The following is an 18,230-nucleotide window of genomic DNA, read 5'->3' on the forward strand; positions in this document are numbered from 1 at the left end:
TTAGTTAACAAGTGACTCTCATTTATTGTCTCCTTTTAAATATTGCGTTAAAGAAGTATTAAGATGCTTTTCAATTTTTTAGGGGTACTGAGTCAGTATTAACAAAACTCCCTAATACACTACCTTGCTACAAGTATATTGCTATTCTTAGACACATTTTAATATAATAATTTCTGTCTTATCTGTTAGCTGGTCATGGAATCTTTAAAATTAGATTGCTGGAAGAAGCAGTGAAAGCTAGGGAGAGTTATACTTTTTTTTTTTTTGCCTTCTTGAGGGCAGTCGGGGTTAAGTAACTTGCCCAAGGTAACACGGCTAGATTGTGTGTGTGTGTGTGTGTGTGTGTTAAGTGTCTGAGGCTGAATGTGAACTCAGGTCCTCCTGACTCCCACTGTGCCACCTAGCGCCCTGAGGTAATTCTTTTTTAAACTGAAAGTATCGAAAGAGGCTGTGAACTAGAGAATAAAGCCACATTTTAATGTTAAGTATTCCTTATTCCTTCCTGTTTTGTTTTTCTCAAGTGTTTTAATTCTGGATTCCCCCCCATTCCCACCCCACTCCCCTCCAATCAGTCAAGTTATCTATATTTGCTTAGGTTCAGTTTCTCTTTATCTCTATTACTGATATCTATTTAATTTTTTTTACTATTGTATCCTCATTGTATGCGTTGTCTTCTAATTTTCAGTCATGTACCATCTCTTTCTGAATGCCTTGCTTTTTAAATTAAATTTTATTTGTATCTTGTGTTTTTATATCACTTTCATTTCCGTGTTTATCCCTACCTGCTTTCTTACCCAGCTAATCATCTCTTGTAACACAAATTTTAAAAGGAGGAAAAAGAAATCAGTATTATCATTCAGTATATATAGTGTTGCATACCCAGCCCCTCTACCCTCCAAATCCTCACCTCTTCAGAGAATCACCAGATCATAGCTTTGGAGCTGGAAATGATCTTAGGGACTATCTGGTCCCATCTCATTATTTTGTATATGTGGAACTGAGGCCTGAGAAGTGAAATTACTTGCCCAAGATTACCGGTAGTATTAAAGTCAGAATTTGAACGTAGGTCCTTTTAGGCTAACTCTGGTCCTCTGTCCTTTGCACCATACCTCTCCAATGTAATACCCAAATAATATTTATATCAGATTACCATTTATTTGCCTACTTCGTGAAGATCACCGGTTAATGTGTGTAAAGGGTGGTAATGGTGCAGGTGGTGTTACAAAGAGGGTCTTTCACATGTTCTGCCTTCAGGAGGTTTTGACAATCTAATTGGATCATCTTATGTTGGCAAAGAAAGCCCAGCTTGGAAAGGCCAGAAGTTCTACCATCGGAAACATGGGAACTAGGAAACGAAGAAATCTCCCTAACTTTTATCTGAAAATAAGTGAATTATGTTAATTATGTCTTTGTCTCATCTTCCTATGAAAGTGACCTTAGATATGTAAAGGCTATAGCAAGGTGGTGAGTGATGTGTCTGTAATATATAAGAAGAAAACTTGCTAACTTGGAAAGACTGGCCATGAGATGATACTTTTTTTTTTTAAAGCCCTGACAACTCATAGAACACCTCTTTTGGTATATGGGGGCCTCAGTCAGTGTCAAGGGACTGTCTACTCAGATAAATCATAGATCTCTGAAACATGAGAAGAAACTTGACTTCAAGCTGTCTAAAAGTGAATAGGTTGTTTTAGAGGTGGAGTTCCTCATTACTAGGTGTCTTTAAAAAGAGGTCAATTGCATGGTTGCTTGTGGAGGGTGTTCTACAAGGGAGTCCTGTTCAGATATTGGTTGAACTGGATAACTTATAAGGCACCTTCCAATTCTGAAATACTACCGTGTTTCCCCGATAATAAGACACTGTCTTATTAATTTTTTTGGACAGAAAAACACCAGAGGGCTTATTTTCAGGGGAGGGCTTATTTTAATGAACATTGATAGCAATTTTAATAAACAGGTAAATGTGAACAAAAAAATGTACCTTTATTCAATAATGAATTCATTAAAGAACAGGATGATGTGCTCACTGCTGCAGCTCTGATTGGATGCAGCTCGGAACGCAGCGTGCGTTTCACCTGGGGCGGGGAACGGTGCATACAGAGGGTACCGTAATGTAGTGTGTAGTGCAGGGGATCACCTTCACTACAGTAGCAATCTCAATAGGGCTTATTTTCGAGGGAGGGCTTATTTTAGAGGAATCTTACACAGTAAGGGGAGGGCTTATTTTCAGGATAGGTCTTATTATCGGGGAAACACGGTAGGAGCCAGTCTCCGGCCCCCTACCATGACCAAGCTTCCAGGCCATTAACCTGTTGGAGGGAGGTTATATAGGATCATAAATGTAGAGCAGCAAAGGATCTCAGGAGCTATCTAATCCAAAATCCTTGTTTTACAGATAAGGAAATTGAGGGACAGGGAGCTTAAATGACTTGCCCAAAGACATTTTCTCAGCTTCTTTCCAGAGCCATATTTGGATGTTATACACATACAATTCCCTTGCCTCCCTTTTGCCTTTCTTCCCTTCCATCTTTCATTTCCTACTTCCCAATTAACTATCATAACTGGATGTGAATGGGATGAATTTACTCATAAGATGAAAGAAGATAGCAGATTTCAATAATGTCATTTATATGAATTCTTACTATTTAATTGCTTCATATATTAGAGTACCAGGGTCTAAATACTGGATTTTCTACTTAATATCTCTGTGACATTATATAAGTCATTTCATCTCTGGACCTCAATTCCTCAGCTGTAAGATTAGATAATTTTAATATCTTCTATGTAGATGACTCAACTTTACTTTTCCAACTTTTACTTCTCTCCTAACCTTCAGTTTTATATCTCCAACTGCCTATTATAAATCTGAACCTAGATATTCCATAGACATCTTAAATTCATGTCCAGCCCTTAAATTCATTATCTTTTCTCCCCAAACCTCTCCTACCCAACTTCTTCATTACTTTCTAAAGGGTACCACCATCCTATCAGTTACCAGCACTTGCAATCTAGGAATCTTCTTATATTCCTCTCTTTCTTTCACATCCTTTATCCAAACAGTTATCAAATCCTGTTGTTTCTACTTTTGTAACATCTTGTTTATTCCCCCTTTTTATCTTCTGACACTGCAACCACCCTCATTCCAAGACTCTTATTACTTTATCTTTGTGGACTGTTGTAGTAGCCTGTTAGTTGGTATCCCTCAAGTTCTTTCCACTTCAGTGCTTCTTCTGCTTACCAAAATGATTTTTTTTCCTAAAGGGCAGATCTAATTATATCACTCCCTATCCAGTATACCTCAGTAGGTTTTCCATTGCCTTGGAAAGGCATTTCCATGCCTTCAGGATCAAATATAAAATCCTGTTTTGCTTTTACAGCCGTTCATGACCTGGCCTCTTCCTGCCTTTCCAGTCTTTTTGTACCTTACACTTTTCTAGATACTTTGTGATCTAATGATCTTGGCCTCCTTGCTATTCCTTGCAGAAGACACTTCATCTCCCAACTCTGTATCTTTTCAGTGTATGTTCTTTGACCTTTACTCTTCATTCTTATAATGTTCTTCCTTTTCACCTCAGCCTTCCAGCTTCTCTTGTTTCATCCCTGTCCTAGGTAAAAGTTCACCTTCTGTAAGAAGTCTTTCTCAGTCCTCCTTAACCTTAATGCCTTCCCTCTCTTTGTATCTTATTTGTGCATGGTTATTTGCATTCTTTTCCCTTTATTCAAGAAGGGAGCTTCTTGAGAACAGGGACTGTTTTTTTGCTTTTATTTGTGTTCCCAGTGCTTTGTACAGTGTCTGACATAAAGTAAGCACTTAATAAATGCTAGTTGACTGACTAGTTGATTCACTGACTGACCAGATTGCCTTTGAGGTGCTGCTAGCTCTGAATCCCTTAACCTGTATTCTTATATTATTCTGAATGCCATACTTTAAAAAATATTTTTTAAAAGAACTTGGACATTTCCTTTCCTCTGTTCAGAAAGAGGTTGCTATTTTGAAGTTTTTCTGATTATTTTTGCTAGATGGCCTATTGACCAGTAAAACCTCTTACTATAGTAAATCCAGCCTTGAAAATAATTTAGATATTAAACAAATCCAGCCCTTATTTGCAGTACACTGATAAGAGTTGCTATGTTCACACATCTAGCAAATGTTGAAGAATAAAACAATAAGCTATTAGTGTTGAGTATAATAACAAATTTAAATGGTACCTTAACATTTATGATTTTTTTTTCTCACAACAGTGTTGTGAGGTTGTAGCAGCAAGCACCCCAAGGGTCCTCAGGGTTTGCTGCCAGCACAGGTTCTTGGATCTGGTTTGTTAAAGGAAAGCAACTCAAAATGGGTTAACAAGCTTACTTTAATCAGTCAGATATGTATCGTTTACCTCGTTCAGGGGAAAAAGGTCAGCACCCCGAACTTTAGAATATACAGACAGTATTATCAAGACAGAAACAGATCAAGTACACAGCTTTCCAAACTGTGCAACCATTACATCCATACCAAACAACATCTGGGTTTCAAAGATGTGGGGCTCTGGACAACAGCTAGCACAGAGTTTCATCAAATCACAGAACACTTCTCAAAGTGAGCCCCAAAACAAAGCCTCAAATCAGGGTTTATATACCCTTCTCCTGGCTCAGAGAATGTAACAACCTTATTGACCCACTGGCCAATCAAGAAGTATCTACTGAAAAACAAGCCTCCCACCCCAGGCTCCAGGTGCACTTTAGCCTAGGGGCAGGGAAGATCTTCAAAATTCACATTCCCATTACAGAGGTAGGTATTATAAGTAGCATTTATCTTCCTTTTATAGAAGAGAATATTCAGGCTAAGAAAGGTTAAGGGATTTGTTCAGCTTCAGACAAATATTAAGTGTCAAAACCAAGACTTGACTACTCTGTTTTTTGTTTTCAAAACAGCATTTTTTTCAAAACTATGATGCCTCTCTTCTTGGAAATATGTGGAAGTTGAGGAGTTAACAATTACTTCTTGTCAGGATGGATGAAAGTGGGAATGTCTGGACCACTATACATGGGTAGTACACAGTAGACAATTGTGATTCTCACTGACCTGCTTATGGGAATGTATGTGACTAGAGAATTTGATTTTAAAAGTAGCAGGATAAAACAGAAGCATGGAGGGCTCTTTTATTTCATTTTTTTTTTTTACTAACAATGCTCTTTTTCTTTAAGTAGATATCAGCTAGAAGACGAGTCCTCCCATTTGGATGAAATGCCACTAATGATGTCTGAAGAAGGTTTTGAAAATGATGAAAGTGATTATCACACATTACCAAGGGCTCGAGTAACTTATAGAAGAAGAGGGATAGAATGGCTTGTTTGTGGTGGATGGAAATTCCTGTGTACAAGGTTTGTTATTTATCACTACCTGTTTCCTAATGCCTAGGTGTTAACATGCATAAACAAGTTAAATTGATAAATACTTCAGTTTTTTTCACCTGAAATTCATATTTAGATGAAAAGACAGTGCTAATCTTTCATTGATATTGAGAGAACAACAACAATATTGGCATTACTTGGCTGTGATTAATTTAGAGGGTCAAATAAATTCGTTAATTCAATAGAAGTTAACATCAATTTTAAAAGTTAAAAAGAATGTAAAATTGATGATCATGGAATCAATTGGAATCAACAGGATAGAATTAGTTCTGGTCATTATACTGCCATTTATAAGCTTTTTTTTGTTCTATTATCTTTTATTAGTAACATTCCCATCAGAAAAGATAGAAGTTCATAGCGAAATTTTAATGTACATATAATGTCACTGGGCCGTAAATTAAGGTGGGGTAAATTATTTCACTAGCAATGAATGTTTTTCCTAATCTATCTAGAATACAGATCAGCACAAATGCATAGTAAATGAATTCTAAAGTAAGTTCAGCATTGGTCTTGGTAAGCAGATGTGTATGAGCCATATAATAAGTGTCAGCAATTATGTCTCTAGAAAATGGTAAAAGTTAGTACATCAGTATGTAAAGAATCTTCCATTGAAAGTGCTGTATTGGGGGCAGCTAGGTGGTGCAGTGAACAGAGCACTGGCCCTGAAGTCAGGAGGACCTGAGTTCAAACCCAGACTCAGACTTAATACTTACTAACTGTGTGACCTTGGGCAAGTCACTTAACCCCAGTTTGCTCTGCCTTACCCCTCCAAAAAGCACACAAAAAAAGTGTTCTATCGCCCACATTTGAGAATCCAACCCTAGGTACAGACAGGATGGACGTTGTAGCTGAATGCAGCTTTCATGACTTTAGTAGAAAATGCCAGGTAAATAATAGCTTTTTATTCTTTCTGCTGTTCATAGTTTATATTCAGTACCCTTTTTCCTACTATGAACTTATCAGTGTCATTTCACCACAAATGAAACATTAACAGTGGTGGTAGTTATTTTTTGTACTTGAAGAGGACCAAAATGACATCATTACATCGGGGTCAGTGTACATGCAGTGTACCTGACTCTGAATAATCAGATCAATGTGAGCTCGGAAGTCTCCATAACAGGTAAGGCACAAATAATCCATGTGAACATTTGGAATGGTGATGTCTGTCCCTCTACTTTATGCTTAGCTTATAGCCTTTTGAAGTTGAAGAATTTACCAGCAGTGGAGTAGCTGACCTTGATGCCTTGATGTTTGTCCTCATTGAAGGTCTTTCACAGTATCCCTGAAAACATCATATTAAAAAAGCACGGGAGCAAGCACACAGCCCTGCTTTACTCCATTGGTGACTAGAGAAGTGCAAGAGCATCATCCATTATCCAGAAGCCATGCAATTATGCCATCATGAAACTGGCATGCAATATTGATGAACTTCTTTAGACAGCCAGTTTTTGCCATAATCTTTCATAAACCCTCAAGACTGATATAGTTTCAAAGGCCTTAGATTGTCAGATGTTGTGTACAGACCTTTGTTCTGCTCCTGGCATTTTTCCTGGAGTTCTTGGGCAGCAAACACCTTATCAACCATTTCTCAACCCTTTCTGAAGCCACACTGGCTCTTGGGTAGATGAACATCTTCCTGGTGAAAGATCAGCTTATCAAGGAAGACTGGCAAAAATCTTGCTTGCAGTGACTAAGAGAGAGATCCCCCTGTGATTGTCATAGGACAACCAATTTCTTTTTCACAGATGGATAGTGGAGGCACCCTTGAACTCCTGTGGGATAATCTTCTCTTGCCATATGATCTGGAAAATTTCAGTCAGCTTTTGTATGAGGAGTAGATCCTTGTCTTGTAAATCTCAGCTGGAACAGAATCAGCACCAGGTTCTTTGCCATAGGAAAGGAGCCTTCTTCAGTTGGATGTTTGTCTGGAGACAAACTGAGGTGTATGGTCAGAGGCTTCAGTCTGTTGAGAACAGTATGGAATTGTTCAGCCCATGTCTCCAGGATCATGTCCTTGTCATTGATCAGTGTGGCTCCATCGGCACTGAGTAGTTGAAATGCACCATAGATCTTTGATCCATAAATAGCCTTCAGGGCATCATTTCAGCACTTTGTTACTGTTAGTGTAAAACTGAATTTCATCTGAGCCAAGAATCCTGCATCTCTAAGCTTTGCTTGCACTTTTGATGAAGTTAAATGATGCCTTCTTAGAGATGAATGGACTATCCTGCTAGTGAATCCTGTCGAGTTGTCTTTTTTCATTTAGTAACTTCAGAATTTCTCCATCATTTTTATCAAACCAATCCTGATGTTTTTCAGTGTTCTGGCCCAGGTGAGTAAATACAGTGCTTTCCACCAAATCTCTGAAAGCTACGCACTTCTTTTCTGTTCCACTTTTGTGAACTATGTATTAGCTTAGCTTTCACTCTAAGTTAGCAACAAACTTCCTGCTTGGAGAAGTGCTCTCATCTGTTGACATTAAATCTTTTGGTAGTCATCTTGCTTTGAGGTTGCTTCTTTTGTTGAATGTGAATGTTTAGCTTGGAGAGGATAAATCTATGATCAGTCCAACACTCTGCCACACATTACCTCTGTTATTCACATCCTGTGTGTCTATTGCAATGACATAGTCTATTAAAAGCCAATGTTTGCTGTGAGGGTGGCTCCATGAAGTTTTATTGTATTTAGGTAAAATGGAAGATGGTATTGATGATGAATAGGTCATGAGACCCATAAATCTTAAGTAGTAAGTGACTCTTGCTGTTTCTAACTCCATTACCCCTAAGGGCTCCCTACCTTGTCTGATAGTCTGTGTGTATTCTGGCTTTAAAGTCACCCAGAATTACAAGCTTGTCCTCTTTTGTCACATTGATGATGAGGGTGTCAGGTCTTTATAAAATTTTTCTTTTACATCATCAGGATTCAACATGGTGGGAGCATACGCACTGATGATAGTATTGTGGCACTTTCCTCCAAGTGGCAGTTGTATAGTCATGAGCCTGTCATTCTCTTCTTTTAGAAAACATGCAAACTTGTTGACTACATTTTATTTGATTGCTAAACCTATGCCAGCTTCATGGTGCTCATCACTGCGACCATTCCAGAAAAACATTGTTCTGGTCCTACTTCAGTAAGCTGGTCTTCATTTTGCCGTGGGCTGCTTAGTGTCCAGCACTTAGCATGATTCAGAGACGTGAATAAGAAATGACCAGGCCATGTGGGTAGTTCAAGGAAGAATGATGAACTCCATTTATTGATTTTCAGGACAAGGTTTTTATAGAGCAAAAGAGACAAAGGAAGGGGACTCAAGTTTAATAATCATTACCTTAGCCTGTTGTATCCTGGAGGTAACACAGATTAGATAATTTGATAAGGATTTGTTATCTAGGTGACTAAAGTCTTAGGGTAAAACCTTTGACCTAGACCTCAAGAATCTGCTAATGTAGCCACAGTCGGGATACAATTGAGAGCAAACTTCAGCGCCAAAGCAGCAATCCTCAAAAGACATCGCGTTTAGAGCTGACGACCCAAAGATACCTGAGTGCTGACTCAAACATTTTGACTTTGAACAACTAAAGTTTTGGGGCAGAGCCTGTTGGTCTCAGAACTCAAACAACATCCTTATAAGTGTAACCCATATCAAAAGAACTCAGGAGATAACTTGACAAAAAGTCATGTCTCAAAGAGGTCTTTGATATTTGGGTCCACTGATATCAAGGTAGTTATCTGAACTCCTGGCTCAGGCTTGGCTTCTTTGGCTCCCAACATCCTTTGTTAGTCTTTTTTCACTCAAGAATGCTATTGGATGCGGTATCTGCTGAGTTTTCTCACAAGAGTTATTCCTCTGTCATGTCTATTCGATTTTTTGTTCATAAGCATGCACACATTCCACATACCAATGGTGAGCAGAATCATTTTTGCAAAAACTTTTGTACATTGTGTGTGTGTGTGTGTGTGTGTGTGTCTGTTTCAACCAGAGGCTAGGATCCTGAAATAAGAAGACCAATATTAGCTTTCAGGGGTGGGGGGAGCAAACACTTTTTATGGCACCTTTTCTAAAAGCTCCTTCCTCATGCCATGCAGTGAGTGGTGCAGTCCTTAAAAATGACTGCTCAGGCACTTAGGGGGCTACCGAATCCCGCTGTTGTTTCAGTCCAGTGAGAACATGACCCTATGGCCTGAGTACCTCTGTGCAGGGTTGTGATTACGACTCCCAGCCTATCCTCCCCAGCTGCTTCATCACTTGCTCATCCACTGGACTTCAAATTAGGTAAAAATGATGAAATGATATGAGTGATATCTTTTGATTTGCACATAAATTGGATTTAAGTGAGACAGAGTTACTGCCTTCAGTCCTCCAGAGTCATCAAAGTCCATTGGCAAGATAAAAGTCAAGATGACTGTTAGTGCCTCAGAATGCAGTGGATGACTTTGGTGTCCTTGATGAACAGTTCTGAGCACTGCACAGCATCTGCTTCTGTTGCCTTCATGACCCATTGGAACAAATTGTTCATATCTGCCTATTTTTTCTGAGAAATGCTCTCATGCTTGTGAACAACCCTGTAATCCCCTGTCCCTATTCACTGGTTATTTTTTTTTCCAATTACATGTAAAGGTAATTTTCATCATTCATTTTTGTAAGATTTTTGAATTCCAGTTTTTTCTCCCTCTCTCTCCCTTCCTCCCTCCCCAAGACAGCAGGCAATCTGATGTAGGTTATACGTTTATGGTCATGTTAAACATATTTCCACATTAGTCATGTTATGAAAGAAGAATCAGAACAAAAGGGGAAAACCACATGAAAGAAAAAATTTAAAGAAAAAGTGAAAATAATATGCTTTGCTCTGCATTCAGGCTCATTCAGGATGTGATTAGCATTTTCCATCATTGGAATTGTCTTGGATCATTGTATTGTTGAAAAGAGCTAAGTCTGTCATGGTTGATTATTGTACAATATTGCTGTTATTGTGTATAGTGTTCTCCCAATTCTGCTCACTTCACTTAGCATCTCATTGACAAGTTTGAGACCTGTCAGTAACTCTCAACCTGGATTTCTTGTTGATATCTTTTGTTCAGATTATTTGCCAAAATGGTTTTGCTGAAGTATGGCCACAATGCATGCCACAGCTTCTTGCAGCCATAGTTGAGAGTTGGTTGGCAGGTGGACACCAAAGGTAGAAAGTAGCCTTGAAAAAGAGCTTGGCAGCTCTCACACTAGAGGTACTAGTCTTCCTTTTAACACCTTGTACACTTTGACACACTATCAAATTGCCATCAGAAAACAATGTCATTTCATTTTTCCTATTTTATGTTTTTTTTTTTCAGAAGTATATGAAAGAAAATGTCTTTCCTTACCAAATTCTTTTTTTATTGCCATATAGTCATGAAGAGATGGTTATGGGGATTAGTGACTTTAAGAAAGATATTTTTGAGGGATTGCAACTTCAAATTTTTCTGTGCCATTTGTGTGTGCCATTCTCAAAATCAAAGTTTTTATAGTTTAGCTAGAAATCTTTGTGTGTATTAATGCTACCATAAATTGATTTTTTGTTTCCCAAGCAAGAAACATATTAATACTATTAAATATTATATAGCTATAGTGATACTATTTGAGGAGAAAATAACTGATGAACTTAAGATTTCTTCTAAATTAATCATATGAAAATAACCATTCCTGTACTTATGTAGGAAAGATTTTATTTTTTATTTGTTGCTTTTTGGAGGGGGGAAGGTAGGGCAGTTGGGGTTAAGTGACCTTCCCAAGGTCACATGGCTAGTTTTTGTGTTAAGTGTATGTGACTGGAATTGAACTCAGGTCCTCCTGACTCCAGGGCCAGCGCTCTATTCACTGTGCTACCTAACCACCCCAGGAAAGACTTTTATGATGATGTTCTGTACAATGAATCTTTATGTATTTGAATTATAGCAAGCTAATATTATATACAAATGTAATGGAAATGCAAATTTAAAGGTCTTCCCTGCCCCTAGGCTAAGGTGCACCTGGAGCCTGGGGTGGGAGGCTTGTTTTTCAGTAGATAACTTTTTGATTGGGCAGTGAGTCAATACAGTTGTTACATTCTCTGAGCCTGAAGAAGGCTATATAAGCTGTGATTTGTAGCCTTGTTTTGGGGCTCACTTTGAGAAGTGTTCTGTGATTTGATCAGATGAAACTCTGGAAAGCCAGTTGTGGAGAGTTCCCCGGCTTTGAAAAACCCAGATGTTGATTTGGTTTGGATGTAATGGTTGGACAGTTTGGAAAACTGTCTACTTGATTTGTTTCTCTGTCTTGATAATTCTGTCTGTATATTCTGAAGTTCGGGTGCTGACCTTTTCCCCCTGAACTAGCTAAATGATACATATTTGACTGATTAAAGTAAGCTTGCTAACCCATTTTGAGTTGCTTTCCTTTATCAAAGCAGATCCAAGAACCTGTTTTGGCAGCCACCCTGAGGACGCTTGGGGTGCTTGCTGCTACAACATATCAAAATACTTGTTTGAATTTAATGAAGAAAATGGGACCCTCTGTGTGACAGATGTTAAGTGACTTACCCAGCTAGTTTCTGATGTGGGATCTGAATCCAGGGATGGTTTTTTTGATGGCAGTTAACCTGGAGAATTTAAAAATAATATTTTAAAAATATTCTTTTAAATAATAAATTTAAAATTTAAAATAAAATTTAAAAATTCCTATGAAGAATATCAGTCTTTTAAGCCTTTAAGAGCAAGTGTACTTCCTTTTTTTTTTATGATCAAGCCTCTGTTCTGTCTTTTAAACCTTTAAGAGCAACAGTGTACTTCCTTTTTTTTTTTTTTTAATGACCAAGCCTCTGTTCTGTTCCAGTCAATTGTGTAATGTTAAAAATGTTTATTATGGAATATTAACTTGCAAAAGCTTCTTTCTTCATTTCTCCTTGTCAACGATACCTTTTCTGTGTGTTGATTATTCTTATACAATTTTTGTGGAGATGAGAAAATAAGCATATATATCAATAGTTATTATTCTCTTGGCTTCTATTTTTGATTTTCCCTCTTTTGTAATCTTTGAGATTCAAATCCTTTATTGGATTTATATTAGCAAAATTTTTGTATGAAATTATTATAATTAGTTTCATTTTCCTTCTATCCATTTTCTGCTTTTCAACTTAAAGAACTAGTTTAAATATATCAGATTAGTTTTTTTTTGCTTGTTGGCCATATCTTTTTCTCATTTTTATTTTTGTTTTCTTATTAATTTTGATTTTTGTTCTAACAAGTTGATTATCTTATTTTACACAGACACCTGATTAAAAAATGACTCCCACATCAAGAATATCTCTTTCCTATGAAAATAGACCCAATTTCTTTTTTTGTAATTTTATGCCCAGTTCTTTTCTCTTTTATATGAGATAATTTACCCTATTCTATCTCTCTTTCTTCTCTCGTTATATTCCTCTCTCACCTCTTAATTTTGTTTTTTAGACATCATCCCTTCCTATTCAACTGACCCTGTGCCATTTTTATATATACATATACACACACTCATATATGTATTTATACACACTATACACACCAATTCTTTTCTCAAAGAAAATATTCATGATGTATATAAGTTTGATGCTTCTATGTTGTCAGAAGCTTCTGAACTTTCTCATTCCTTTCTTGTGAATAGTTTCCATAAAATCTTACCAATGTCTATGTTTGCATTTGAAGTTACCAATTATCAAAGTATAGGTAAAGAATGTGCTGGTGCTGGCTGTAACTGACTCTTGGAAAATTGGTTGTTAAATTTTTCAGTGTGAGCAGTTACAATTTGGAAAACAGCAAATGCTGCAATTTAGGACTTGATTTATTGTTTTGTACAATAAAGTATCTAGAAAACCTAGACTTAAATCTACACTTAAATGATGGAGAAAATGTTAATAATGTACATGAAACTTTAAAGTGTCTTGTGTGTACATTTTTCCCCTAGAGAGCTGGTTGCTAAGCATTTATGAGTATACCACTGGGTATGTGTATAATCTGTATGAATATACTTCAGTTTTCTGTCCTGGGTTCTATCATCTTTCTGTATTCTTTGGATCTTGTCAGCTATCATAGCTTTAGCTCTTATTTCTGTGTGTTTGACTTCTACATTTGCACATCTAGCCGTCATTTCTCTCTCACAGAGTAATGTAATCATCAGTTGTGCATTAGATGACTCTTCTTGGATATCCCGCATTAAAGGCTACCATAATTGTACCATGTTGGCCACTTTGAAGTTATCTTTGACTCTTTACTCTGCCTCACTTTGCTCCTTATCTGGTGTGTTGTTGTTGATATATCTTCAGACAACCTCTTGCATTTTCTCCCTTCTCTGTATTCTCATGGCCAGCACTAGTTCAGACCTTTATCTCTTCTTACCTAGACTACCATGATAGCTTTCTAATTGGTCTTCCTTCATGTAATTTCTTCTTCACACAGCTATCAAATTAATGCTCCTAAACAAAGATTTGATCATTTTACTTACCTGCTTATAAAGCTTCAATTTATACCCTATGACCTTTAGGATAAAATCCATTTGGTATTTTAGATCCTTTGCACTTTGTCTCCATCTGTCTAACCAGATCTACTCTACCCTTTCCACCCATGGACAATACTCTTCCTTCCAGTTGCACTATCCTTTTCACTATTATTGTGTATGAAATTCCATCTGTGCCTTTGTACATGCCCAGAATCTTTTGCCTCACCTCTGACTCCTAGAATCTCCTAGTCCTTTCCAGGTTTAGCTCAATCAGGTACCATCTTCTACAAGAGACTTTTTCCTGATTCTTCAGTTGTTAGGTCACCATTCTCTGATATAATTTTATATTTTCAAAAATTTACTTATATTTTATTTTACATATATATTGTTTAACCTCGGTAGAATGTGACCACCTTGAGAGTACATTTTTGTGTTTGTAATTCCTGGCTCTAAAATAGTGCCCTACTAAATGTTTGTTACATTGAGTATTGATTTCATTTGGAAGATTTTCTTGTAATTTTCCTAACTTTTCATCATCTGCAAAAGATATTGGTGCATAAACTTCAATGATTTTTGTGATGGTCATTTCACTGTTACTTATAGTCCCTACAGTCTTTGTAACATGATAAAACCAACCCCACCAGATCTTTTATTTGCCTCTTCAAGAAGAACCAGTGAGCTAGCTATCCTTGCATTTACCTACAACTTCCTTCTTTTTTCTAGCTTAATTTACTGAGAGATTGTCAAGATTGCCAGGATTCTATTTTTCCTGTAGTAGTATGTCATTTGGGAAAAAACAAAAAACAACAAATTGCATCTCATATTTACAGCATCAGAAACTAAGTAATGTTAATAAACCATCTAAAGCTGTGTGACTCTTTTCTGCCATTTCCCTACCATTTCCCCACCGTTGCTGCTGTTGTTAAAGGGAGCTTTTATAGGACCGAGGGCCATTTTCTTTTTTTTTTTCCTTCCATGGTTGTTATTGTCAATAATTTATTATGAGATGGGCAGCCCATTGTTGATAAACTTCTTTGTACTTAACTTTACTGGTTCACAGAAAGCAAGCATGAGGCATGGTGTCTTGTCAGGATTGCATTTGAACTATTTCTAGTATGATAGTATCTGTTAGAGTTGTTCTTCAAGCATATCCTTCTTTGGCATAGCTTCAGGATCCCAGGGTTACCTTTATTAAGGGTTTAGGTAATATTAGTTACCAATATTTATCATTATGCACATAATTTATAATACTGGTTAATTTAGGTTTCTAAATATAAAAATACTCTTTATGGGAGGCGGTATAGCATTAGATCTGGAGTCAACACCTGGATTCAGATCCCATATCAGATACTAACTGGGCAAGTCGTTTAACATCTCTGTCACACAGTTTCCTTTTCTGTAAAATGAGGGTATTAGACTTGATGGATTCTAAGGTTCCTCTGATACAAAATCTATGCTCTATGATACTTTAAAGAAGCATAGAAGTGAATCGTAATGGCCTATATATGTGCTAGTTTTTATTGTCTTCTGAGGACAGATATTAGGCAATTGTGTTTAACTTAGCTAGCATATCTCTAGCATCTAGACTGTATGATATATTCAAATAATAGTTCAGATCCCCCTTAAATTAAGCATTAGATATATTGTTCAGAATTTTTTTTTTTTTTTTGCTTTTTGGAGGGGGGAAGACAGGGCAATTGGGGTTAAATGACTTGCCTAAGGTCACTCGGCTAGTAAGTGTTAAGTGTCTGAGGCCAGATTTGAACTCAGGTCCTCCTAATTCCAGGGCTGGTGCTATATTCACTGTGCTACCTAGCCACCCCCAGAATTGTTTTAAGTAAAATTAAGCAGATAATTTTCCCTCTTGCTTCTATTATTAAATAGAAATGTTCCCTCAATTTGGTCCAACTTATTGACCATCACACTTAGGAGTAAAGTAGATTTTTTTTCCTTTTTTTTTTTGGACGGGGAAGGCAGGGCAGTTGGGGTTAAGTGACTTTCCCAGGGTCATGTGGCTAGTAAGTGTTAAGTGTCTTGGGCCAGATTTGAACTCAGGACCTCTTGACTACAGGGCTGGCACTCTGTTCACTGTGCCCCCTAGCCACCCCATGTAAAATAAATTTTAAAAGAAAAGTCTAGGGAAATCTAAAAATAAAAATGCCAAACCCATTATGTTACTCTTGCTTCAAGTAATATGTTTTGCATTAATTGGCAAGTATATCTTCTCTTTGAATTTTAGAAGTGATTATTATTGATTACTTTGCCTTTTCCAAAATTAGAGTCATGGAAGCCACCTAGGACAGACCCTATGAAACTACATGATTCAGTGGTACTAGTATTGTCTAACCTATTGCTTCTCAAACTAATTTGACAATAGAATCCTTTGGGACGTCAAATAGAGGCTGAGAACCCATAAATATTAATCCAGAGTGCTTGGGAGTAGGGTATAAAATGCTATTTGAATTAAAGTCAATTGGATAAAGTTTCTATCAAAATTAAGCTTATTTTAATACAGAAAAAAGTTGCTGCATACTATATGTATTTTAAAAATTAATTTATCTTTAGTTTTCAACATTCACTTCCATAATATGGAGTTCCAAATTTTCTCCCCATATCTCCCCTCCTCCCATCCCAAGACAGAATGTAATTTGATATAGGCTCTACATATACATTCATATTAAACCTATTTTCATATCAGTTGTGTTGTAAAGAAGAATTAGAGCCAGTGGGAGAAATCACGAGAAAGAAAAAAACAAACAAAAAAGAGAGCAAATAATATGCTTCAATTTGCATTCAGACTCCATAGTTCTTTTTCTGGATGTGGACAACATTTTTCATCATTAGTCTGTTGTAGTTGTCTTAGATCCTTGCATTGCTAAGAAGAAATGAGTCTATCAAAGTTAGTCATTACACAATGTGGCTGTTACTGTGTACAATATTTTCCTGGTTCTGCTCACTTCACTCAGCATCAGTTCATATGAGATTTTCCAGATTTTTCTGAAGTCTACCTGCTCATCATTTCTTTTATTTTTTTGGTCTTTGTGGAGGGGGGAAGGCAGGGCACTTGGGATTAAGTGACTTGCCCAAGGTTGCACAGTGTTAAGTATCTGAAGTCGGATTTGAACTCAGGTCCTCCTGACTCCAGGGCCACTGCTCTGTTTACTTGGCCCTGCTCATTATTTCTTTATAGCACAATAGTATTCCATTACCTTCATGTACCACACCTTGTTCAGGCATTCCCCAACTGATGGGCATTCCCCTTAATTTCCAATTTTTTACTACCACAAAAAGAATTGCTGATAAATATTTTTGTGCATATGGGTCCTTTTCCCATTTTTATGATATCTCTGAGATACTGATGTAGAGGTGGCTATTGCTGGGTCAAAGGGTTTATAGCACAGTTTTATAGTCCTTTGGGCATAGTTCCAAATTGATCTCCAGAGTGGATGGATCAATTCACAATTCCACTAATAATGCATTAGTGTTTCAATTTTCCCAAAATCTTCTCCAGCATTTATCATTTTCCTCTTTTGTCATGTTAGCCAATCTGATTGGTGTGATGTGGTACCTCAGATTTGTTTTGATTTACATTTTTCTAATCAATAGTAATTTAGAGCATTTTTTCCTATGACTGTGATTTCTCTATCTGAAAACTGCCTGTTTGTATCCTTTAATCATGTATCAATTGAGGAATGACTTGTATTCTTATAAATTTGACTCAGTTCTCTATATATTTTAGAAATGAGGCCTTTATCAGAGACACTGGTTATAAAAATTCTCTCCCAGTTTTCTGCTTTCCTCCTAATCTTGGTTAAATTGGCTTTATTTGTGCAAAACTTTCAATTTTGTGTAACCAAAATTATCCATTTTGCATTTTGTAATATTCTCTATCTCTTGTTTGGTCATAAATTCTTCCATTTTCCATAAGTCTGACAGGTAAACTATTCCTTGCTCTCCCATTTTGCTTATAGTGTCAGCCTTTATATCTAAATCATGTATCCATTTTGGCTTTATCTTGTTTTTCTGTGTAAGATGTTGGTCTCAGTCTAGTTTCTGTCATACTTGTTTCCTGTTTTCCTAGCAGTTTTTGTCAAATAGTGAATTTTTATTCCAGAAGCTGGAGTCTTTGGGTTTATCAAACATTAGATTGCTATAGTTATGGACTACTGTGTCTTGTGTACCAAATCTATTCCACTGATGCACCACTCTCTTTTTTAGCCAGTAACAAGTCATTTTGATGATTGCTGCTTTATATTACAATTTCACATGTGGTATGGCTAGACTACCTTCCCTTAAATTTCTTTTCCTTAATTCTCCTGATATTCTGGACCTTTTGTTCTTTCAGATGAAT

At 36.9% G+C, this 18,230-nt stretch overlaps 1 protein-coding gene across 9 annotated transcripts in view; it reads left to right on the forward strand.

The window, feature by feature from the left end:
• ATP9B (ATPase phospholipid transporting 9B (putative)) overlaps positions 1-18,230 on the forward strand; it is a 509,413-nt gene that overhangs the window by 36,406 nt on the left and 454,777 nt on the right. For 5 of the 9 annotated variants that reach the window (XM_069095002.1, XM_069095000.1, XM_069095001.1 and 2 more), the window contains exon 2: positions 5,194-5,370. In XM_069095002.1, the coding sequence (XP_068951103.1) occupies positions 5,194-5,370 (177 nt within the window). Of the gene's footprint in view, positions 1-5,193; positions 5,371-18,230 lie in introns of those variants that run through there. The other 4 variants (XM_069094997.1, XM_069094999.1, XM_069095003.1 and 1 more) reach the window with 2 other exon arrangements.

The sequence above is a fragment of the Petaurus breviceps genome, unplaced genomic scaffold, assembly GCF_028583685.1.
Source record: "Petaurus breviceps papuanus isolate PSGF00001 unplaced genomic scaffold, PetGlider_PUasm1.0 224, whole genome shotgun sequence".
NCBI classification, from domain to species: domain Eukaryota; kingdom Metazoa; phylum Chordata; class Mammalia; order Diprotodontia; family Petauridae; genus Petaurus; species Petaurus breviceps.